Raw genomic sequence first — 21270 nt, 5'->3', positions numbered from 1 at the left:
ATTCTTTATCTCCTGAACAGACCAGCCATCAAATACACATCTCTCTAATTGAGAGAGAAGGGTGCCTTGTAGTAATTTGTACTTGCTAGGCTCTTTCCCTTCATTTTGCTTGCCAAGAAAAAAGGCTCTGGTGTTAAGAAGACACATCACTCATTTATAGTGGCAAATTTTGGACTTAGACATTGTGCCAGTGGACCTACTCTCCTCTTAGGTACTCCTCCATATTTATTTGTCTTCCATTGCATAATTGTTAGTGTGGCCTAGCTCTGGATAGTGCAGGGGTAATGAGAGCAGGATAGAATTTAGAATAGAATGGCTAAGAACTATTCTAGTGAGTGCAAAGACTGCATTTTTCTGATCTGCTGCTGGACACTGAGTACTGCTGTTGCCTTCTTGTCAGAATTCAGGCTGGGGCAGTGCTGGCCCAGGTGCTCCCATTGCCTCCAGTTCACCTGAGCCCTTATATTCTCCACATAGAAACACATAATTTTTTCTAAATTACGCTGTTTGAATTGTCACAGCTACTTTTCATTAAATCAGTGCTTGGAGCTTCAGCAGAAAGGAATCTGAGTGGATGATCACATCTCTGGTGGAAAGAGATGGATCCATGGTCCGAGGTGAAGTTTCCTTGGCTGCTGATCTGCACAGCCCAGAGCTGCTGGTTCCTTTGGCCAGGTGCTTAAAGTCTCTAAAGTATTTTTGTTGTGTCTCTACATGATGGATCCAGAAATCTTCTATTTGCAGTAGATGAGAAAATCAAATAACATCTCCTGTGTATCCTTTGTAATTCCTTATTATTTTTAAAAGTCATATTATTCACCTGACAAGAAAATGCAATTTCAAAGGGCAAAAATCCCTCAAAGTACAAGTAAAGGAAGGGTTCACTTCATGGGATCAGAGCTATGAATTACTTCTGCTGCATTTCCAGTCTGAGCAGAGCTGTCCCAAGATCCTACACGTCTCATGATGCTCTGTCCTGCTCCACTTGCTCTGCAGCCTCCACTCCAGCAAGTTCAGAAGATGTGTTGCTTTCCCTGCAAGTCCCTACTATTTCAAAGGCATTGCTTAGGGCAAAAGAAAAGGAAAAGCCACATCATCAGTTTCAGATGCAGAAGAAACTGACAGTGCTGCTGACTCTGTGCTGTTCCAAAGCTCAGAGCTGTAACTCCCGAGAGCTGAGGAGCAGATGGTGGGGTTGGGTGGATAACCAACAACAGCTCATGGTCCCTGCAAAGAGTGAGAGACAGCAGGGCCTGGGGAACGTCCAGAGTTTGGACTGTAAGACCAGTATAAAATGGAATGGACAGATTATCATCTGACATTATATTCTCTGTTACTAAGTTTTTTGGCACACTGAAGCGATTTTCTAAAAAATAGCTGGTCACTTCTCTGACTCTCAGCTGTAGGAGGCTCCAGTTCCTGAGCTGTGGGATGCTGGCTGACCATCATGCTTCTCTCTCTTGCAAGGGGGCCAAGCACCCCCAGAGCCCAGCTTCCAGCCACCAGTGATTGTAAAGATCACCCACTCTGTTCCACACAGGGTGTTCAGCAGCAGCAGCAGTGTTAAACCCTGAGGGAAGGGCAGTAGAAGTGCTGTGGCTGATCTTGAGTGAGGAACTGCTTTAAACATCCCTATTCCAGCTGTAACTCTGTCTTCAGTGAGACCTCACAGCCACTACCATGCTTACACTCATTCCTCATTTTGGAAGAAACTGGTGTGCTGGATAATTAGGAGTTACAAAGCCACAATTGTGATTTGCCATGTCCCTAAACTTGCTGGTTTCTTCATTGGTGATTGGATAGATTTCAGTTTTTCAGATTGTTTCAAGAATACCAGTTAAACTACAGTCTTTTTTTTTTTTTTTTCTTCCTCAAAGCATCAAGCTGCTGGTGTTTGTATAATCTGGTATGGTCTGTTTGGATGGTGCTTCTACCACCACCTGAGGCTTCCCCTCTATAGCTCTGCTTTCTCCCTTGGGCTGATCAAGGACCATGAGTTTCCCCAATTCAGTCAATTCTCCAAATCCCATGAGATCTGCCCACATCACCTGCAGGGCGGGCCTAGAGACTCTGTCACCAGTTTACAAATTTCTCTTGCAAAAGCTTTAACAAAATGCCCATGAGCCTGGCAGGCATCACAGCAGCCCCTGATGCAGGCTGAAGTGTTGTGACACTGGAGATGAAAGGGCTCTGTCACTCATCCTGGAGCGGAAACCTGAACTTGGCAACCTGCATGACCTTGCCTGGAGAAGCTAGGGAGAGGCTGCTGTACAAACACACAGGGATGCTCCTTGAAAGACCATTTCCAAGCTGGACAAAATGTCACTGAGCTGCTCTGGGCAGCATCCTCCAGCCTCACAAGATCTTTGAGCTCATTCTGTGCTGAAGAAATGGAAGGGACATGTAGAGATTTGGTGTCCTGCTGCATAAAGTGCCCCCTTTGCTGTAACAGTGAAGGAAAAGCTGGCACAGAACTGGGCCTGTTACGAGCACATGCATTAAACAGCAGCACCACCCTGCTGCTCAGTGTCACAGCAGAGGACCTGTGCTCAGTCACCTCAGCACCCACCCCTGGGACACCTGGCCTGGCAGCGCCAGCAGCACAAGTGTTGGAAAGGCTTGAAGCTGCCTCCACCAGCCAGCTCTGTCACACACCCTGTCTCACTCAGCCTTCCCAGCAGGCTCCCACAGTCCTACAACCAGCACCAGGAAGGAGCTGTGCCCTGCATTTCCCTGCCCATCCCTGGGGACATGTCCAACCCACAAGCCTGTTCAAGGAGAGCTTGGGAGAAGCTTCCTGCTGAGGAAGACCTGCATAAATCCAGCTTGTAGGAGACCCAGAGATCAGTCCTCCCTGGGGTTCGGCAGGGCAGGACAGGGGTGGCTTGAGGAGCAGGGGTGTCCCACTCCCAGCATGGTCACCAGTTGGGTGCTGGGACACAGGTGAGCACTCGGTGGCAGTGGTGCTGAGGATGTTCTGGTGCCACTCCATCTGATGGTCTCTATAGCAACAGTCAGGCTTTTTCTTTCCCAGCTGATCTGCCAGGAGCAGCAGGTAGATATGACAGAAATTCAACGCTGCTATTAATTTACATGAGCTGGGTGAAGCGTAAGCAAGAGGAGTGTGGGGGATAAGGAGCTGGCAATGTTCTCCAGGCAGGTCCCTTACGCCAGCCAGGCTCACCTTACAGAGATCCCCAACTGCACCCTGGAACAAGAACTGCAGCAGTGCTTTGGGTGACCCAACATTCCAGCCCTCAGGAAGTGGCCTGAAAGGGGGAAAATTGCTTTGGGGTCTGGCCAGGGTGCCTGGGAGAAGGAATTTTTGGGTTTCATCCAGCTCTACAAAACTTTCAGGCATGCACAAACCTGGATTTTAACTTATGTCTTACCAGTTTCAGGAATAGAAGGTCTATTTTCCCTGGTGGGGGAAAAAGAAAGTGAACTAAATTCAGTGACAGAAGTGCCTGTCTCAGGCAGTGCTTTGCTACCTGCTCTCCCACTGCAGCCACCTCCAGCAGTTGTTGGGGACTCTGGCATGAGTCACATGTTTGCAGAGTGCCTTTAAGCACAGAGCAGCTGAGACTCAAACCCAGTTAAACATTTTGGGCTTTTTGGGAGGTGCAGACCATGTCCTCAGTACTGAGCTGCCCCCAATGTTCTGCCCTGGTCTCATCATGGCCATGATGGCAAGGAGCACTCCAGGAACTGCAGAGAGGGATGATGTTATGTTTGTTTGTTCATTTATTTAATACCTGATTAGATGAGCTCCCCTTGGTTCCTCTGCGACAAAGCGATTTAATAAATGCTGAAACTGCGCACACGGGATGCGGCAAAGCTGTGCACGGTTGGCATGGGCTACATCTATAGAATGATTTGGGAAAAAGGAAAACGTCAGCATGATAAAAATGGAAAGTGTTAGTGTGCCATGTGCTGCCTGGAAGTGGGGCTGCTACCCTATTCTAAACCTGGATCAGACTTCTAATGAAAGTTAACTTGTTCACCCCAGCTTTTACCATTTAAAAGGAATTGAACGGAACACCCGCCCCCAGCTGAGGGCCAGCAAGTGCTGCCGTAGGAGGCAGGCAGGCTAACACTCTAACTCCTCAGTGCACAAAAACCATGGAAAGCCAGGCGGCAGCAGAACCTCAGTCAGACCACGACAAAAACTGGGAAGAAACCCCCAAATGGTTGCAGGTTTACAACATTGCCCTCTGCAGTGAGGGCAGTGAGGTGGCTCAGCTGTGAGACTCAGGGTGCCTGCACTCCATCCATTGCTTGCCCACCTGGCCAGGGCCACCTTCAGCCCGGCTGCTTCCAAATCCACACCCTGCTGCAGGCACAGGTACAAAGATCACTGGTGAATTTAGAGAAAAGACCCAAGATGAACTACAAGGAGAAGCAAAGCTGCTGGCCAGCCATCAAGTGTGGAAATAGCATGGAGGAGAGAGGGACAAGGAAGGACACCACCGTTTCAAGTGGCAGTCAAGTTGCTTCCTGCCTTACAGACCAGGCACAGCTCTTTGATGCCAGACATTCACAGGCACGACTGAATTCACTCTCTCCTGCCCTGCTGGATAGCATTTTTCATCGTACAACTCTGCTACAACATTTCAGACAGACCTTTACCTACAGGTAAACACCAATCTGCAATTCCAACAACATCCTGACCAGGGCAAAATCCCGCCTGCCGCGGAGGTGGCTGAGAAAGCTCCTGTGTCTGCCCAGAGGCAGGGCCGTGCCCTCGTCCCCTTCTCTCTCAGGGCAGACTGCAGCCATTCCCGGCCATTCAGGCCCATCCAAAGCGGCTGCTGCAGCAGGACAAGCGCTGTTCCCGGGCTGGCTCCTCCAGCAGCTGCTGGGGGAGCTGCCACCCCTTCCCAGAGCAGCTCCTGCTGGCTGCTAGCAGCAGATGTGAACCTGCATGTTGCAGCTAATGAGCTGCCAATGCCACCTGTCAGGGCCGGACCAGGCCAGCTTGAGCAACGCTACAATCAAGAGTGAGAGGAACCCAGAGCTTTCCTTGTACCAGAAACTCTATTTTCATGCTTCTGGTTTTAAACCTGGCTGCTAAGGTACACTTCATCTTGCCCAATTCCCCCTCTGCAGGGCATCCACCAGAGAACTTCAGCACTGACTAGAGAAGCTAAAAAGCATCCTAGGCAGCCAGGGCAGCACTAGACAAAATCCTCAAGAACATTTTGTGATGGTACTAAAGAAATATTTGCACAAAAGGGTTTTACTACTTTAACTGTTGGTACCTGAAGCAAGCACAGTCCTAACAAAGGCTCCTCCAAGCAGCAGCTATTGCAGAAACACTTGCTAGACATGAAACTCATGGAGGCCACTGTGCCTTGGTCCCCTGAGCAGCAGGAACATCTCTAAGCCCCTGCATGGGTCATGCAGGGAGAGGGAGGCTGCAGAAACAATTTTAAATAATCACTCACATGCTGAGCAAGGCAGTCCCAAGACCCCAGTGCTGGCCTATGTGTGCAAATCAGACCCTGAAAACTCCACAGCTTTGGATTTTACGTTCCTCTTGGCATCTTAAACTCAAAGTTTGTCTTCCAAGGGCAGAGCCAGGGCCTTGTTTCAGCTGGTGGCCCAGCCAGAGGCAGGGGAGGCTTCCTTCTTGACAGCCCCTGTCTCTGCAAGGGTTTCAGCAGGAGCCTGGCCACAACCCACTGCCCACCCCGTCCACCTGCAGCCCTGAGGTGTGGGGGATGTGGCTCCCAACCCTGGCAGGATGGCGGGCCCGGGGCACACAGCCCCTCCTCCCTCAGCCAGGCTGGAGGGTTCTGCCAGAGGCGCTGCCCACAGGAGGCACAGCAGCAGCTCCAAGGCAGGCCCCAGCTCCGTGGGATGCTTGCAGGGCCCCAGGGCAGCTTCCTCCTTGGGCAGTTATCATCCAATGATTTTGGGCACATGCCAGGGGCTTTGGCAGCTGCTGCTTCGGATCCAAGTCCTCCGAGGGATCTACTGGCACAGTTCCCAATACAGGAGGCCACTGTGCAAGAAGGCACTGCAAGGAACACAAAATTCTCACTGAGGAATATACCAAGGTTTGGTATATTCCCAGGGCTGCTAGCTGGATTTGAGAATAATTTGGGTGTCCATCTACTCATTTAACAGCTCCTTAATTACCAGCTGTCTTTTCCTTCAACAGTAATCCATTCTTTGTAATTAAAGCCTCTCATTGGCTTACCTGGTCATAGCACCAGATATTTACCTGCAAACTCCACTTTGGATTGGTGCTACAAAATCAATTAAACCTTCTCCGAGAAGTGAAAGAAAATCCATTAGCACCATTGATCATCAAATGAATGGTGATTCTCTGGATGAATGTTAAAACCCATTTATTCAGGCTTTTGTGCAGGGTGCACAGTCCAGCAATTACGTATACACAGTATGCACATCCTGACAGCATACAAAAAGGCAAGGAGCAACGGAGTGCTTACACTGGGAATGTATATACAGACATATTAAACTGGGATTTTTACATTAGAAAATTATCTGACACTGTTCAGGTATCATCAAGGCTATTAGAAATTGTGTAGAAAACCAATAAAACTTGGAAAGTATCTACTGTCATTTCACTTTACCCAGGTTGGATATAAGTCAGGCTTCCCACACTACATCACTTGTGGACAAAGCCTATAGGATGCCCCAAGCACTCTGGAGGGTCACATTACTCTAGCACATCCCATTACAAGTTAAAGATTAACACATTAGTCTTATTTCCTGTTTTCCTGGAAATAACAACAGCTTGAATATCTCAAATAGCTAATTTTCTCCTGGGAAAAGACAACAAAAGGAAAGATTTAGAGACCACAAGAGAATCAAACACTAATGAAATGTTGTAACAGCATTTCCTGGTCCTTCCAAAAACTCTTCACAGACCAGGCATCTAAGTTAAAGCACTGTACACTGTCCAGATTTACAGAAGTGCAATAGCAGGCCTCGGCAGACCCCAGGTCCTCTGCAGATCTTTACCTTGCTCCTATCCTAAGGGTTGCAAGAGATCGTACTTTTGTAACCTGCACAGAAAGACACAGAGAGATCAAATAGATTTAGCAAAAGGATACTAAACAATAGACAGAAATATGCAGCAACATCATATGAGCCATACTTCACTTCCTGCAGCTATTCCATCTATAACTTCTGACTGAAGCTTTTTCCTAAGGTGTCAGCAGAACAAGGGAGCATCAGAAACACAGTGATTTCAGAAACACACGATTCTTATGGCCAAGGCACCCAGGGACACCCAGAACCCAACTTCACAGGCTTTCAGTTTGAAGAGCAGGTCCAACTCTCTATGTACTCTTCCATGCCAAATTTTTGCACATGGCAGTTCAGTTTTGCTATCAAATTTCAGCATTACAAAGAACCTAACTGAAAATCCACCCAGGGGTAGTTTTAAAGGACCAATCCGCTCTTGCAAGTAACACAAACCCCATGTGAGTGCAACACAGATTCTGTTAAAACTGTTCCCAAAGACGGCTGAAATAAAATGCCTTGTGCACAAATACACCAAATATAGGACATATTTGTAGAACATTCAATCACAGCCAGTATGATTTCAGACATATTTTTGTTTTAGCACAGCACACATGCTGTTTGCTGCGTAAGCTATGGCATTTACTTTACTCCATTTGCTCCTTTGCATGCGCCTTTTGGAAAAAAAGGTAAGGACAGCATAAAGAATCTCTTTCAAATTCTTTTCTCTCCTAAAGTTTAAAGTTTTCTGCTGGAAATCTTCACAATGAGTCAAAACTTACTTGAGTGGAGACACATTTCAAAAATTTATATTTTCCATGTAGAGAAAAACATTGTTGAAGTGGCTTGAAAATTGTTTTCCTTTCAGAGAATGATTCCCTCAAATGTATTATGACTAGGCAAAGAATAACCAGTATTTTATATTCAACCTTCCTATGTGAACCTTCCTTTGTAGCAAACATCTCATTCTGGTTGTTTTAGAGCAAGAAACACTTCAGCTGTAAGTAGCAACATATCATAATACTCTTCAAAATTAATCAGTAAAACCAGTAAATAACAAAATTTTCTTTGATATTAGTAAGCATGGAGAATAAGCATCTATTCAAAACAAAGAAGCCTTAAATAGGATTTTTTTTTTTTTCATTTATGAGTGCAGGTACAGTATATAACCTGTAGAAACATCAAAATTCTATTCCACAGACTGTTTCCCTCACAGATCATTTTCTGGCACAGAAAGTCAGCAAGAACTTCCAGGGCTTGACCATAAGCAAAAGAGGCATGTGGTTAAGACTGGTGCTTTAAAAGTCTGACAGCAATTCCTGGACATGGGTGGGGAGAAGAAACAGGTTTCTGTCAGTGAGTGAAACCGTAGGCTGGGAAGGCACCACTGAAACCAGTGAAATGTTTCCTGGTACCAAGAGATCCCCAGGAACAGCTGGCCTTCACAGGTGGCTAAAATCAAACATGCAGATAAGTAGATTGATTTGAGATCAAGAACAGAACTGAATCATATTCACTCTGTCTGATGTGATATTTTTTAAATTGTATTTTAAACACAGTTTTAAAAAGTCTAATTTTTAAAACTATTCAAGACTGAAGTTCCTAAAAGTAGCAACTTGTACATTTCACTTTAATACAACCATTCATTACAAGGCTTGATGCCACATGCTGTATTAGAAATCTCCAGTTTAACCATGCTATCTATATATTTTTAAATACATATATGGGCATGTACATATATAAATTATCAAGCTCAGTAAACACAAAACAAATCATGAGACCTCTCCCTCAGAAAATAGTTTCTTCCATTAAGCTCCAGATTGCAAAGATAATTTCAGTGTCATAGGCAAAAGATAATTTTACCAAATTGCTGGAGAGGAATAAAAAGCATTTTTACTCTTAAATTGGTGGAATAAAACAAGACATAACAGAAGGAATTAAGTGAACTATGACTGAAGAAAGATTCAATATTTTCTTCTCCAGTGTTCTCAAAATAATCCAGCCAGTGCAAATAAATAAAAAAACCATATGAGTTTTACCAAAGTAGTTTTCTATTCCTGAATTTAGTTTGTGAAGTCTACCTTGTCATACCTAGCTGTCTGCCTCTATTTTACATCTTAGGTCTAATTAGTTAGCTCAGTGCACCCTATTTTTTTGTTAGGACTGCAAGCTTAAACTTACCCTCACAATGTTTTTGAATTCATAATTATGCAACTTCTTCCATCCCTATCTTAATTTGCATTCTCATATTGAAACAAAGTTATTTAATTGCATTGAAACTGTCAGTGATGTAAACTGAAATCTGTTCTTCAGATGAAATAAAAGACATGACACGTTAGCAAGAAGAAAAAGAAAACAACATAACAAAGACAAGCCCAAACCAAAACCAAAACCAAAGCCAAGCAGTAAAGCAGCAAAGAGAAGCAAGATGCAAGAACCAGTTCAAAGAAGACAGGGAGAAGCACATACGAAAGGATCATCCCAAAGCATACACAAGCCACTGTTAGAAAGAAGTAGAATTCCAGAATTTCTTTTTTCATGGCCCTGTATTACAAGGAATAGAGACAGGTATTTTTCCCCCACACCTGCCACTGTTTTTTACAGAGAGGTGTCCTGGGGTGACTTTATGATGCTCGTATCCCCACTTGTCTGTTTGGCCCAGAAATAAGTTGTGCACCTTTAAGGCTGTTCTGAGAGCGAAGCGGGGGGAGAGAAGAAGTGTGCACTTTGTTTGCAGAAGCTGCACTCACTCCACATTCCTGATCCTGGACTGGGTTGTCTGCCGACAGATGGACAGACAGCAAGACAGAGCTCTCCTTTTGCTTTTTAGTTAGTTTTAGCTAGTGAGCTACAGCCCACAAAGGGGACTTTCTAAGTTTGTCAACTCTTTGGAGTGGCAAGAGGTTTTATTGTTTAATACTGTTCTTTTTTATTTTTGTGCTGGCGAGTGCTTTGCCTGTTAAATAAACAGTTTTTTCCACTTTTCTCCAAGGAAATATTTCCCCAAACCAGCTGGGGGAGGGGCCACTATTTGCTTTCTAGAGGAACCCCTTAGGAGGTTTTCTCCCAAATTTGCCCTAAATCAGGACAACAGGGCAGGCTGAAGAACCATGGGATCCCTGACTCCTGCTCTCAGGTATCTGTGCCTATGCTATAGAGGAGTTCAGCTTTTACAAGAGTGACCTGCAGAGAAGCAGAGAAGGTTCAAGCCAGACAGGAATATAACAATAAATAAGCCTTATTTAGGACTCCACAGGAAAAGCCAACTATTTCATGGCTGCTTCTTTTTTCTTTTTTTTTTATTTTTACATCCAGGACACCTGTTGTGCAGAAAAGCAAAGCTGCAGCACCAGGCAGTTGTGCCTGACAGCTCTGCTGTTTGAGCAGGAATAACCACCCTGCTCCAATGCTTTCTCCTGCCTAGTCCGGACAGCCAGATGAGGTACATAGTGAAAGCACAGAATTTCTCTCTCTCCTACATACTCCCCTCTGCATGTGAGCAGAGCTAGGCTCAAAGCTGAACCTCATGGGTATAAACACCATGATTCACATTCTACATTAACATATTTGTTTTCTGACATTTTCTCCAGAAAGCTACCAGCAATTATTAACTAGTCTATGCAACTATTTATGCTACAAGGTGGCATATGCCATGCATGTCTGGTAAGCAAACATGCATGCAAAATTCATCCAAAGACTATTTTGAGAAGAAGCAGTAATAGTTCTAAATTTGAAGATGATGAGTTCACTGGCTTTGCTGAAAACAACGCTAAGATCCCAAATGCAAAAGGAGAAAGAGCTGTGTTTCCAAATGGTATGGAAAAGTACAACTGGCACTGAGCAGTGAGACAGATGCCCAAAACACTGTTGACAAGAGAAGAGATCCAAGAATTCAAAAGGTGAATTAAACTAAAGAAACACTATCAAGGACATGAAACAAAAGGTTAGCACCTCAGTCTCAATGCAAATGAATCTCTTTCTGGCAACACAACTGCAATTACCATATTCACAGAGATTATCAATTAATCAGAAGCGCTTTTGAATAAAAGTGTAGCTCATTGATATATTTTAAGAAAGCATTTGACACAGTAGTCAACCATTCACCATAAGCTTAGTTTAGCAGAACGTTACTGAAGCCACAGATGAAGAAGTTAAATACTGTATCAAGTTTAAAGAAGAAAAGGAGGGTGAATAAGAGGCGTGAAAGCTGAGGCTGTAGGGAGCTGTGGATACAAGATCCCACTGAGCTGAGTGCAGGCAGCCGCAGGGCTGTGGAGCGATTACTGTTTCACAGGGGCACACTTGGGTTTCGTGTTGCTGCACCAAGCTGTGGGGCAGCAGAACCCTGCATGTGCACGGCTCCTGGCCCTGCAGAAACGTGCTGGGGCAAAATTACCACACTGCAGAGGAAGTTACAGCTGTAACACAGAGGCCAGGCTGGGAGCATGTGGCCTTAAGAACTCCAAGACCTTTTAGTGCTGGGCAGGAGGCTTTCTGAAAGTCTTCAAATAATGGCAACTCCTCCTCTGTAAATAAGGTACCTTAAAAGCAAACCAAGAAACAAAAAAAAAAAAAAAACAACAAAAAACCACAAAAGAAAAACAAATAAGCACAAAAAGCCGTGCAATTGTCCTACCTCTGAGCTTGATCTCTTTTCACCTGATCCACTTATCCAGAGCACAGGAAAAATTAACTCTTATGCACACGTGCATTAGGAACATTTGCACCAAGCAGGCCGCCTCCTTTGATGTGCACTTCCATCTCCCCTGGTTTCTTCTGCTGCCTAAAGCCTACTGCTGTGAACAGAAACACTCTTGACATATTATTTACAAAAGCCAATACAGACACCTCATGGAATACCAGCAATTCAAAATGCTCTGTTTCCTCCTGCTAACTTTGTCTTTCCCTAAACTGTGAGCTATGTGGGCATGATCTGTCCCTTCCTGAGGCACTGCTGCAAGTATTGTGAACCCTTTTGAAGAAATTCTGCTTGGTGAGAAAGTCTTTTGGGCTTGGTGAGTCCTTCATTCACATTGAACAAAACATACACATTTGATATGGCAGCAATCTCTCGGGTGGAAGGAAAATAAAAAAAAAAAAAGCCAAGCAAAGCAAAGCTTCTTAATAGCACTCCAAAGTGGCAGTTCATCAATTCAGACAGTAAAGCGAACACAAGTGACAAACTCCATGAATCAAAACAAAACCAGGCAACTGGCCTATGCCTATGGATCAAGACTCAACTCAGTGAAATGAAAAGTACAACTTACTCCAGAAATTGACTGCTAAATTTGCTAAGCAGATGATTGGTCACACACCTGCCATAGGACTATACTGAAAAGGAGTCCTCCACACAAGTAAATAAATGAGCCAGTAAGGGCATCTAGTGGACATTTGCATTGGGGGTTTTCTCCCCTCACTGAGCCCTCTACCATCACACCAGCCCTTCAGCTTTAAGTTGCCCCTTGCTGCTGACTGGGCCCCAAAGTGGGAGAAGGAGCAGCCAGGCAGAACTCCCCTGCCTGCAGACCAGCACTGGACTGTGCTGCTTGGGAACGAAGCAGTGGGACAGTGCTGGGCAGGTGCTCATGGCCACCAGGCAGAAGCATCTCCTCAGCCTGCCAGGCAGCAGAGCATTCCCACTGGGAAGCAGGTATCCTCCACCTACAAGCACAAAGAGCAGAACGTGCCCCAAGGGGGTTAAAGAAATAACCACACTTTGTATGCTGATACATTGACACCTATTAAGATTTTCCTGGAAAATGTATCTCCCAGCCAAGAAAAACTGAATTATGTGTATGAGACAACTTCTATTAATAAGTGAACTTTACTCTTTTGTAAGGAAGCTTTCAATTTCATGTTGCCACTTTTACTCTAAGTATATTTACAAACACCAGGATCAAATACCTCAGCCCACTTGGATACATCATCGTTGTTAAAAACCCTGACGTCTTGGGCAGAACAACTTTTTAGATTATCCATAAGTAAACAGACATGGAAAATGCTTGCATAAAAGTTCCTCTTCAAAAGCAAAATGTTTTAATTAATTATTTTAATCTCCAGATTTTCTTTAAAAATTTAGAGAAAGTATTTGTGGTACCTTTTATTCAGAAGTTTGAAATACCTCATTTAGAACAAACCCTTTTCCTCAGAGGTGCTCAAAGTAGGTAATTTGAAAAACTGTAAAGAACATGTTTTAAGAAAAATGCAAAAGCACTATGCTTTCCAAACTGGTACAAGTGACAGAAAATGTAGGTTTGGATTTGTAGAACAGACTACTTCAAGAAGACAGAACATCTTGCACAATGAGGCATTCTGTTTGATTGTAATAGTCTGTAAATAGTGGCTCTATTTTGCATCTTTTTCTCTCCAACTCAAGAGCATATTTTTGAAAAAATAATCTTTCAAAACATTTGCCTCCCCTTTCAACCACACTGCTGGGAAGCCACATACCTATGCAGAAGCTCTCTAACCTCTCTACAAGTGAGAAACCTCAGAGCTAAGGCTTCAGCAGCAGGGGCTCCAACAAGAGGGAAGTATCAAACTAGAAATATGCATGTTTACAAGCATCAAGTTTTAATTCCTCATGGCAATTCTGTCCCATGGAGCAAGAGATAGGGTCATGTGCTTGTACTGACTGCAAGGCCAAACAAATTCAAGAGAGAATGGAATGGCACCTGAGAGGAGATCTAGTTCATGCGAGAACATTTTAGCAGATTATTTGTACACCTATTTACATGGGACTGTTCCTGTCTTTATCAAGTGTATTAGAGAAATGAAAAAGCCCATTAACTTGCCATTGTTTAAAGCACATGGCCATGCATGTGTTTGACAGCACTGTATATTATAACGCACAGTATCAAAAAAAAAAAAAAAACCAAAAAACAAAGAGACCAAGGTTTAACAATAATTAAGATATTGACCCATTAAACTAAACTTCACTTAACCTGGGGCTAAGCAATATGTAGGCAGTGATTGAAAGTTCTTACATTACCCACAGAGCTCTTCTATGGCCAAATTACCCTCTGTTCTCAAGAGAGCAAATTTGCTGTGATGATTCACATCCTGTTTTAAATCAACAAACACCAATGCTTCCTCCTAACTTATAACATACCATTCTCTAGGGGTACAATTTGATATTTTAAAATTTCATTCTGACCAGAGTGTGAAACAAAAAGATCAAAATTTCTACACTGCTCTGGAAAGAGAAGCTATTGGACTGTGCTCAGTAAAGTGGTCAGAAAAAAAAGGGCATTAAATAACAACAGTGGACCTCAGAGAAATTAACTGTATCTCTTTATTGTTAACCAATGAATGTTATCCAAAATAGTAGATGTAATTGTAGCTTAATTGTACAACACAAAACATGATGCTAAAGGAAAAAGCATGTGGTAAATTACTTCACTGAGTAATCATTAGATGTATTCTTAGTATTTCTGCACCAGTAAGTGTTCCCAACTGCTGGTGACAGCAGCTATTACCACTTTGTTCATTGTGAAAACCTGTATTACAAATGGTTGTTCCTGGTTGTTTGAATTAAAAAAAAAATCACACAGCTTTATAAATGGATCTAATCCGTTCAGTCCTACTCTACATGTTGTAGATTTATGAACAACAATCTTTACTGGTGTTTTCTCCAAACACTGAAACTGATGGATCAGTGTTAGTGCACACTTTTCAGGGAAAAATGAAAACTCACTGGAAGCACAGTATTTCACCTGCCATGCCAAACTGTTCAAATACTTCAGAAATTTGCTTAAGCTTCAGTGTATGAAGCCTGTGAAACAAAAACTGTTCTTACATTGCACTGCAAGTTGAAACACCAACTTCCACCAAGCAGCATTTTAAAGCATGTGCACAGCATCTGCACATGAGTCTTCAAGGTCAAGCAGATATGTTTAGCCCCACAAACCAAAAATATATTAATGCATCTTTATTTAATTTTCATGATGTCACCCCACATAGCCAAACTTTTACCCCGCAAAATAAAAAAACAAACTTAGTCGGACTGTTCATGAGAAATTTAGACCTATTGTGCATGAAAAAAATGTTTAATAAAATGGCAAATTTTAATAGATGAGTGTAAATTTATGAGTGCATAATATCAAACAGAAAAAAAGCTGAACCATCCTCAGAGAAACCTAGGTTCTTCCACTGTCAATATTTACTAGGGTATTCTAACATAGGGAATAACTCAAGTCCACATTAACTGTAAAGTTATTACTAAAGTTCAATTTCTAAGCAAATTTCTTAAAAGAGCAGGTTTCCTTTTCAAGAGGGAAAGGACTTAATAATCTGACATCAGATATGACAATTACAATACTAGCTTCACTGAAAACTGAAGCTACAAACGCTTTTTCTCCAATTCTGGGAAATTTCATTTTGTATTTGAAGCCCAAACTGACTGACACACACATTCTACACCCCTCCCAGAATATAGTATACCAGTGACAGGTTACACCTTAAAATACACCAGATGCTTTTACAATTTAAACTCAACAGAAGGCAGTTAGACAGTACTTAACATTATAAATCCATAATAAAGTAAAATAAAATTATAGGAGTAAGGTCTCCTAGCAATCTTTGATGTTACTGTGTAGTGACAGTAAATTTAAACAGTTATTTTCATGGTGTTTGAAGGACCAGTCATCATGTACATAGTAGTGAGGTAGGATACTGTCCCCTCCCTGGGACTGATGTTTTCATATGCTCCCTTGCCAGAAAGGTCCAGGTCTCCCTACTGCAAATAAAATAATTACAAGCAAATAGCACATTAAGCTTTGTTTATTTTTTTCCCTCTTTGATGTATTGGAACATTTTGCACATCTAAAAGAATCAGCTAGGAAAAGCAATACTTACTCAAGCCTATCAGCAGGCATGTGCTGCCCACAGGTAGTGTTCCATTTAAAAACATTTCCTGGAACTACCACCTGCCATCCAGACCTTTGTGAACAGGTAGGCAAAGAAAACCATCAATGATGACAGGACATGAAACACCAAAGAATTTCACTTGGGAAAAAAAAAAAAAAAAAAAAAAAAAAAAACAAAACAAAAAAAAAACAAGAAAAAACAACCAAAACTGAAAGTGAGCAGTGTTAAACTCTTAATGGAGTAGCTACATTAAAAACCAATTTCAAACTTCATGCTGAAATAGTACCTATCCAGTTTAGGTACATTTCCATTCTTCTTTCTATTTCTTAATGTTTAAGCAATATATACACTTGTCAATCATTAAATACTTCACATCTGTTTCCAAAGGTGGGGGGGAAACCCAAACAAACAAGGAAACTGAAAGCACAATGGGGAAAAAAACCTGCTCTTAACCTCCACACCCTCCCCCCACCCAAAACCTAGGGTTAACAGACTGCCTTACTGTTGAATAGCTTCCCCTAAATTTGTCTTCTAGTCACTGTAGTCAACCTGGTATTAAGTGCTTTGGCAAAGTGGGGTGCAATCCATCAAATCTGCAAAGGCCTGCTTTTTTTCTCTGTTGGTGGTTCAGCTTTACGAGGAACATATATGCAAAATACCAGCTCTCACATTGCTTCAAACTCATCAATACGCTGCTTTGTATTGCCTTGTCGGATTTGCCGGAGAGTCTTGTACTTATCGCGGCCTGCTTTTACATTCTCAGCATGAAGGACATCATTTTGTGTTTTCTTGGTTTCATCTCTGGCTTGAGCCAACTCTGAACTTAAAGCCTGTTGAATAAAATATTTGAATTTAAGTGCTTTGACTAATCCTTTAACAGTTCTGGAGTTTCTGATAATAACTATTCTGCAATCTGGATAAGAATTTCTTGAATGCCAACCTATGGAATGCTTGTGCTCCTCAGTAACTCAAGTTGTGAGGTCTATCAGAAGGAATGTAGAAGGAAAGATAAGGAGAGCATAGGATTCTTTCCTTACATGAGTGTAAACATCAAACTATATTTTTAAAAAGTCTCATACACCATAAAATCCAAGAAGAAAGGGACCAGCAGGATAAAGCAGGAAAAGCACCTCATTTTTCAATTTTTCTGTAACTAAAGACTTATCTCCCTCATCTGGTCAGTGACTGACCAAGCAAGAACACTACACATGCATGCTACTAAGATAATGCTGCCAGACAAAGTAGCAGCTTTCCTTTTCTTCTGTTTTCTTCTCAAATAAACATCTTGTAACCAGGAAAAGGGCTATCAGGACTATAGGTTATTATGCTTCGAGGGATAAGACTTAGCCTGGGAGGCATTGCTCAGTTTTAAGGAAATAAATAATCCAAAATGGGTGTAATTTGAGTTTTCACATTTACAACACCTATGAGTGACTACAAACAAACATAAATACTACCAAGCAAGCATCTGTTCATACCACTTAATTAGTTTTGGTATTGATAAAGGAAAGCATTGTGTTTTAACATGCAGAGTTCTGGAAATTATATAATTATTAGAAACATTTACTGGCTACTGTAACAGCATAGTCACACTTTAAAGCTATAAAGCACAATCTTACATCCAGTCTTGCTATATACTCCATTTCTAGAACACTGTGAATGATATTGGTTGGCAAACTGGTAATAAACCTATTAAATGATAAAGAAGCTGTTTCCTTGGCAGACCATAACATCAGTGAAATTTCTCACAAAAGAAGGATGAAACCCCAAAGCCTGAATTGTGCTGATACAACTATGAATCTTCATTACCTGGAGCTGTTTCTTAACACGTTCATTTTTCTGTGTTTCTGTTACCCGTTCTTCCTCACTCCTGTGATTCATTACACCATCAGAAGACAGTTCTGCACTGGCTTCAGCATTGTTCTCATCATGTTCATCGTGTTCATTCTCTGTTGGAGGAATAACTGGTGGGGGGGGAGGTGGAGGAGGAGCAGACATCACAGATTTCAGTTCTTCTTTGGTCTTTTCCAAGTCCTCTTGGGCTGCAAAAGCCTAAATACAGTAAACAGTACTTAGCGTCTTTTCCAATGATTTATCAAGAGTCAGGAAAATAAAAATTTGAGATGTTCTCAGACACATGAAACTGTTCTTTATAACTGACATGACAAGCTTACACACTGAAAACTGTCCAATAGAGACACAGTAAAAACCAGACATGGCTCAATATAAGCTGTACTAGGGGGTCCAGCTATTTCCAGCAGTAGACAAGAGAAGAGCAAAGGAATAGAGCAATCATACCAATTATTTTCCAACTTTCCTAGCCTCCTGAAATTTAAGACTCAGGAATTTCCTAGATCAAAGGTGATGACTTCAAATTTCATACTTAACCAAAACTTATGAAAATTTGTTCAAACCCTCTTGGAACTCACGTACAGCAACTACTCACATTCCATAGCTGATTATAGATTTTATGAAGAGATAGTATTTTGCTTTAAATTTTTGCCCAGCTGCATTTCACATGCCTTTGCCAACTGTTTTGGTTCAGCTTTCCGTCAAACCTCATGATTTGAGACATCTCCTGAGGTGTTTTCCTCTCTAACACAAAGCTCCAATCTATTTCACCATCACACAAAAGGAAGTAATTTCTAATCTTTGACCATACCTTTGTGATGAGTCTGCCCCCCCTTCTTGATTATGTAATATCAAGAAATGAGTTAAACAGAAGCATTGGCTGGCTTCAGTAGACTGAAGGACAAAAACCTTTAAGAAAGACTTTTCTGAAGCCTAACAGAAAGGGAGAGATTTGACCCCATGGACTTCTAGTGAGATTTCCGCACTCATTTCCCTTAGCCCTTTTGAAGTTCTGACTTCACACAGCATGGGCTCATTACTTTGTGCTGCCATTCTGAAGCTTCTTCTTCTTTCTTTTTCTTGGCCTCCTCTAGAAGTGCAATCTTGGCTGTGAATTCAGCAATTTCTGCGGCCTGAAACAAACAAAAGAACAAAGAAGAAGTTTTAATTTGGTATCACTATGGCTTTGCAGTAGAAGAAAGCAGAGCCTTTGCTCTGATCCAGCTTGAAAAGTTAGTTATCATCCACCACTTCTCTGTGAAAAATAGAAATTTTAAGCGCACATGACAGAGGGAATGAATCAGAGTACTCTTGCCTAACGGAGATACGTCCAGGAAAAAAAATATTTCTCTTCTGCACTTCCAAAGCTTGCTGGGAAAAGCAAGCTGTCATTACAAACCAGCATTTCAGGCTGTTTCAAGTCTAATACAACTTTAATGGCCCCACCATTAAGATTATGATTCTGGATCATAATCTCAGACTATTAAACTAAATCTTGCCATCAGAATTATGTGCCAAGTTTACAGAAGATCAAGAGCTCATTTATAGTTGAGAAATAATTTCTTCTATTTTCACGCCTTTCTTGATTATTATGCACAAATCTTGAATTAGAAGTAGTCTACCACAATGTGAGAAGACACTGCAAATACTGGCAACAGGAGAGGAAAAGCAACAAAAATAACCCAACAAATCCCAGTGTCACCAACTCTCCACCATCACCATCAAGCTTCAGAACAAACCTGCCTCAGAGAACAAGCTTCCCAAAGGGCTGCAGAAGGAAGCTACTCTGGTTCTCAGCTGCATAAGCCTAAGACTATTAGAAAGAGAATGTAATAAGTGTTGTCACTCTGAAATGCCATGGTCATCTTTTCATCTCCTACAGATTCAGAGCTTTATTTTTGCCTTGCAACATAGTGGCAAGTCTACGGAAGTTTTCTAAAACAGTTCCCGCAACACTCTGTAACAGTATCCCAAGTGCTTTTGTGTTTCAAGGTACTTCCTCATTTGACATAATCAAGGGTAAAGGCAAAATTTTCAACTGTCTTTTCCAATTTTAATCCTATTTTGAAGAAAAAAATAAAGTTTCTTACTAGCTGCTCCTGGTTCTTCATTTGATCAGCTGCCTGCTTGGCTAGAGCAGCTTTGGCTACTTCAGCAGCTCGACGCTCTTTTTCCAGGCGTTCTGCTTCCTCTTTTGCACGCTTCCGTTCTTGATCCAGTTCTAGAGCCTTTCGGGTCTGCTCCTCTAGCTCTGCCAAGAGGAAGGTTTGCAGACAAGGTATCACCACGTAGCTCTTCCTCCAATGTATCACAGATACCAGCTGTAATATGCCCAAAATAAAGTAACCTAGAACACTAACCAAGATTTACAAGACCATCTCAAGCTAAGAAAAGCTGCTGAGCACATTACCCAGAGCTCTGTTCCATGTCTGGTTTCTCTCCCACTTTAAGATATTCTTTGGATGTACTTCATCTCGCTTGACATTTCTGACAGCCTAGTGTTTCAGAAAAGTGTCACTCCATTGATAAAAGTAAAAACCCAAACACAGGTACATATACATGCACATGCTCCTACCGTGAGGATACTTCATGTACATTTAATCATTCTCTTAAAGAAAGCAAAAAAACTCTTCATATTGAAATGCCTGACAGATTCCTTAATTGCAGGTGAAAATTTAAGCACATGCCTCCAGCAAAATGACTTAAGACCCACTGGAAGGATCAGAAAAATTCTTTGTATACCAGAGGAAAATTTTAAATCAAGGGAGAGATAATAGCTGTCCAGCTGCCTGCACAGCAAAATATTGAAATCTAAAGGACGGAACCCTTAAGTGAAATAGGAAGAAGTAATAATCTAGAAGTACTGCAAGGGTACATTTACACAGACAAAATTATACTCCTCCCCAATGAGAAAAACTAGGTGACTACAAAAAAAAGTCTTTCTAAAGTTCTTTGCTGGTTCTAATGATAAGATTTCTGCTATGATCTTGGCTAGGCAGAGCTTTCATAGACTCCTCCAACAGAAAAGCTAAACAACTATTCTTTTTTTCCAACAATCCATTTGCCTTCACCATAAGATTTAATACTATAAAAGCACCTCCCCAGATATGCTGACACATGCTTCATCTTTGTACTTCTAGTGTTACGTAGTAATGTGACCATTATTCTTCAGTTGGTTTCCCAGGCCTACTACTACAGTTATAAAATTAAATTAACAGCATCACAAGTATGTGGGGTTCTACAAATCCAGTACCTAGAAATTAAATAAAATAAAACTATTTAAAAACACTACTCAAACAAATCTTCCTATGAAGATGGAGAACACAAAACTAACACAGACCATTTATATAAAGACTTTGCCATGTGTGCATAGAAGGCTAAAAAGACCAGCAACACATGAACATTTTGTATTGCATCAGAAATTCGGCTATATTGCTCACAAAGTTATGAGAAAATGCGTATTGTCCAAACCTTCAGAATGACTCTGACACTGTCCTGTCCTGGGCAAAATAGCTCTCTCTAAACAATTCCACAGCACAATTAGAGTGTTACTTG

General features: G+C 41.9%; 1 protein-coding gene across 1 annotated transcript in view; it reads right to left on the bottom strand.

The window, feature by feature from the left end:
* Positions 1-6339: 6339 nt before the first annotated feature.
* RDX (radixin) overlaps positions 6340-21270 on the bottom strand; it is a 44510-nt gene continuing 29579 nt past the window's right edge. The window contains exons 11-15 of the mRNA XM_064717905.1: positions 19806-19966; positions 18756-18848; positions 17674-17916; positions 16534-16694; positions 6340-7037 (exon numbers count right to left, since the gene is read on the bottom strand). Coding sequence (XP_064573975.1) covers positions 7001-7037; positions 16534-16694; positions 17674-17916; positions 18756-18848; positions 19806-19966 — 695 coding nt within the window. The 3' untranslated portion in view covers positions 6340-7000. The remainder of the gene's footprint in view (positions 7038-16533; positions 16695-17673; positions 17917-18755; positions 18849-19805; positions 19967-21270) is intronic.

This window comes from Zonotrichia leucophrys, chromosome 1 (assembly GCF_028769735.1).
Source record: "Zonotrichia leucophrys gambelii isolate GWCS_2022_RI chromosome 1, RI_Zleu_2.0, whole genome shotgun sequence".
Classification (NCBI taxonomy): Eukaryota; Metazoa; Chordata; class Aves; order Passeriformes; family Passerellidae; genus Zonotrichia; species Zonotrichia leucophrys.
This window is presented reverse-complemented; position numbering and strand designations above follow the sequence as displayed.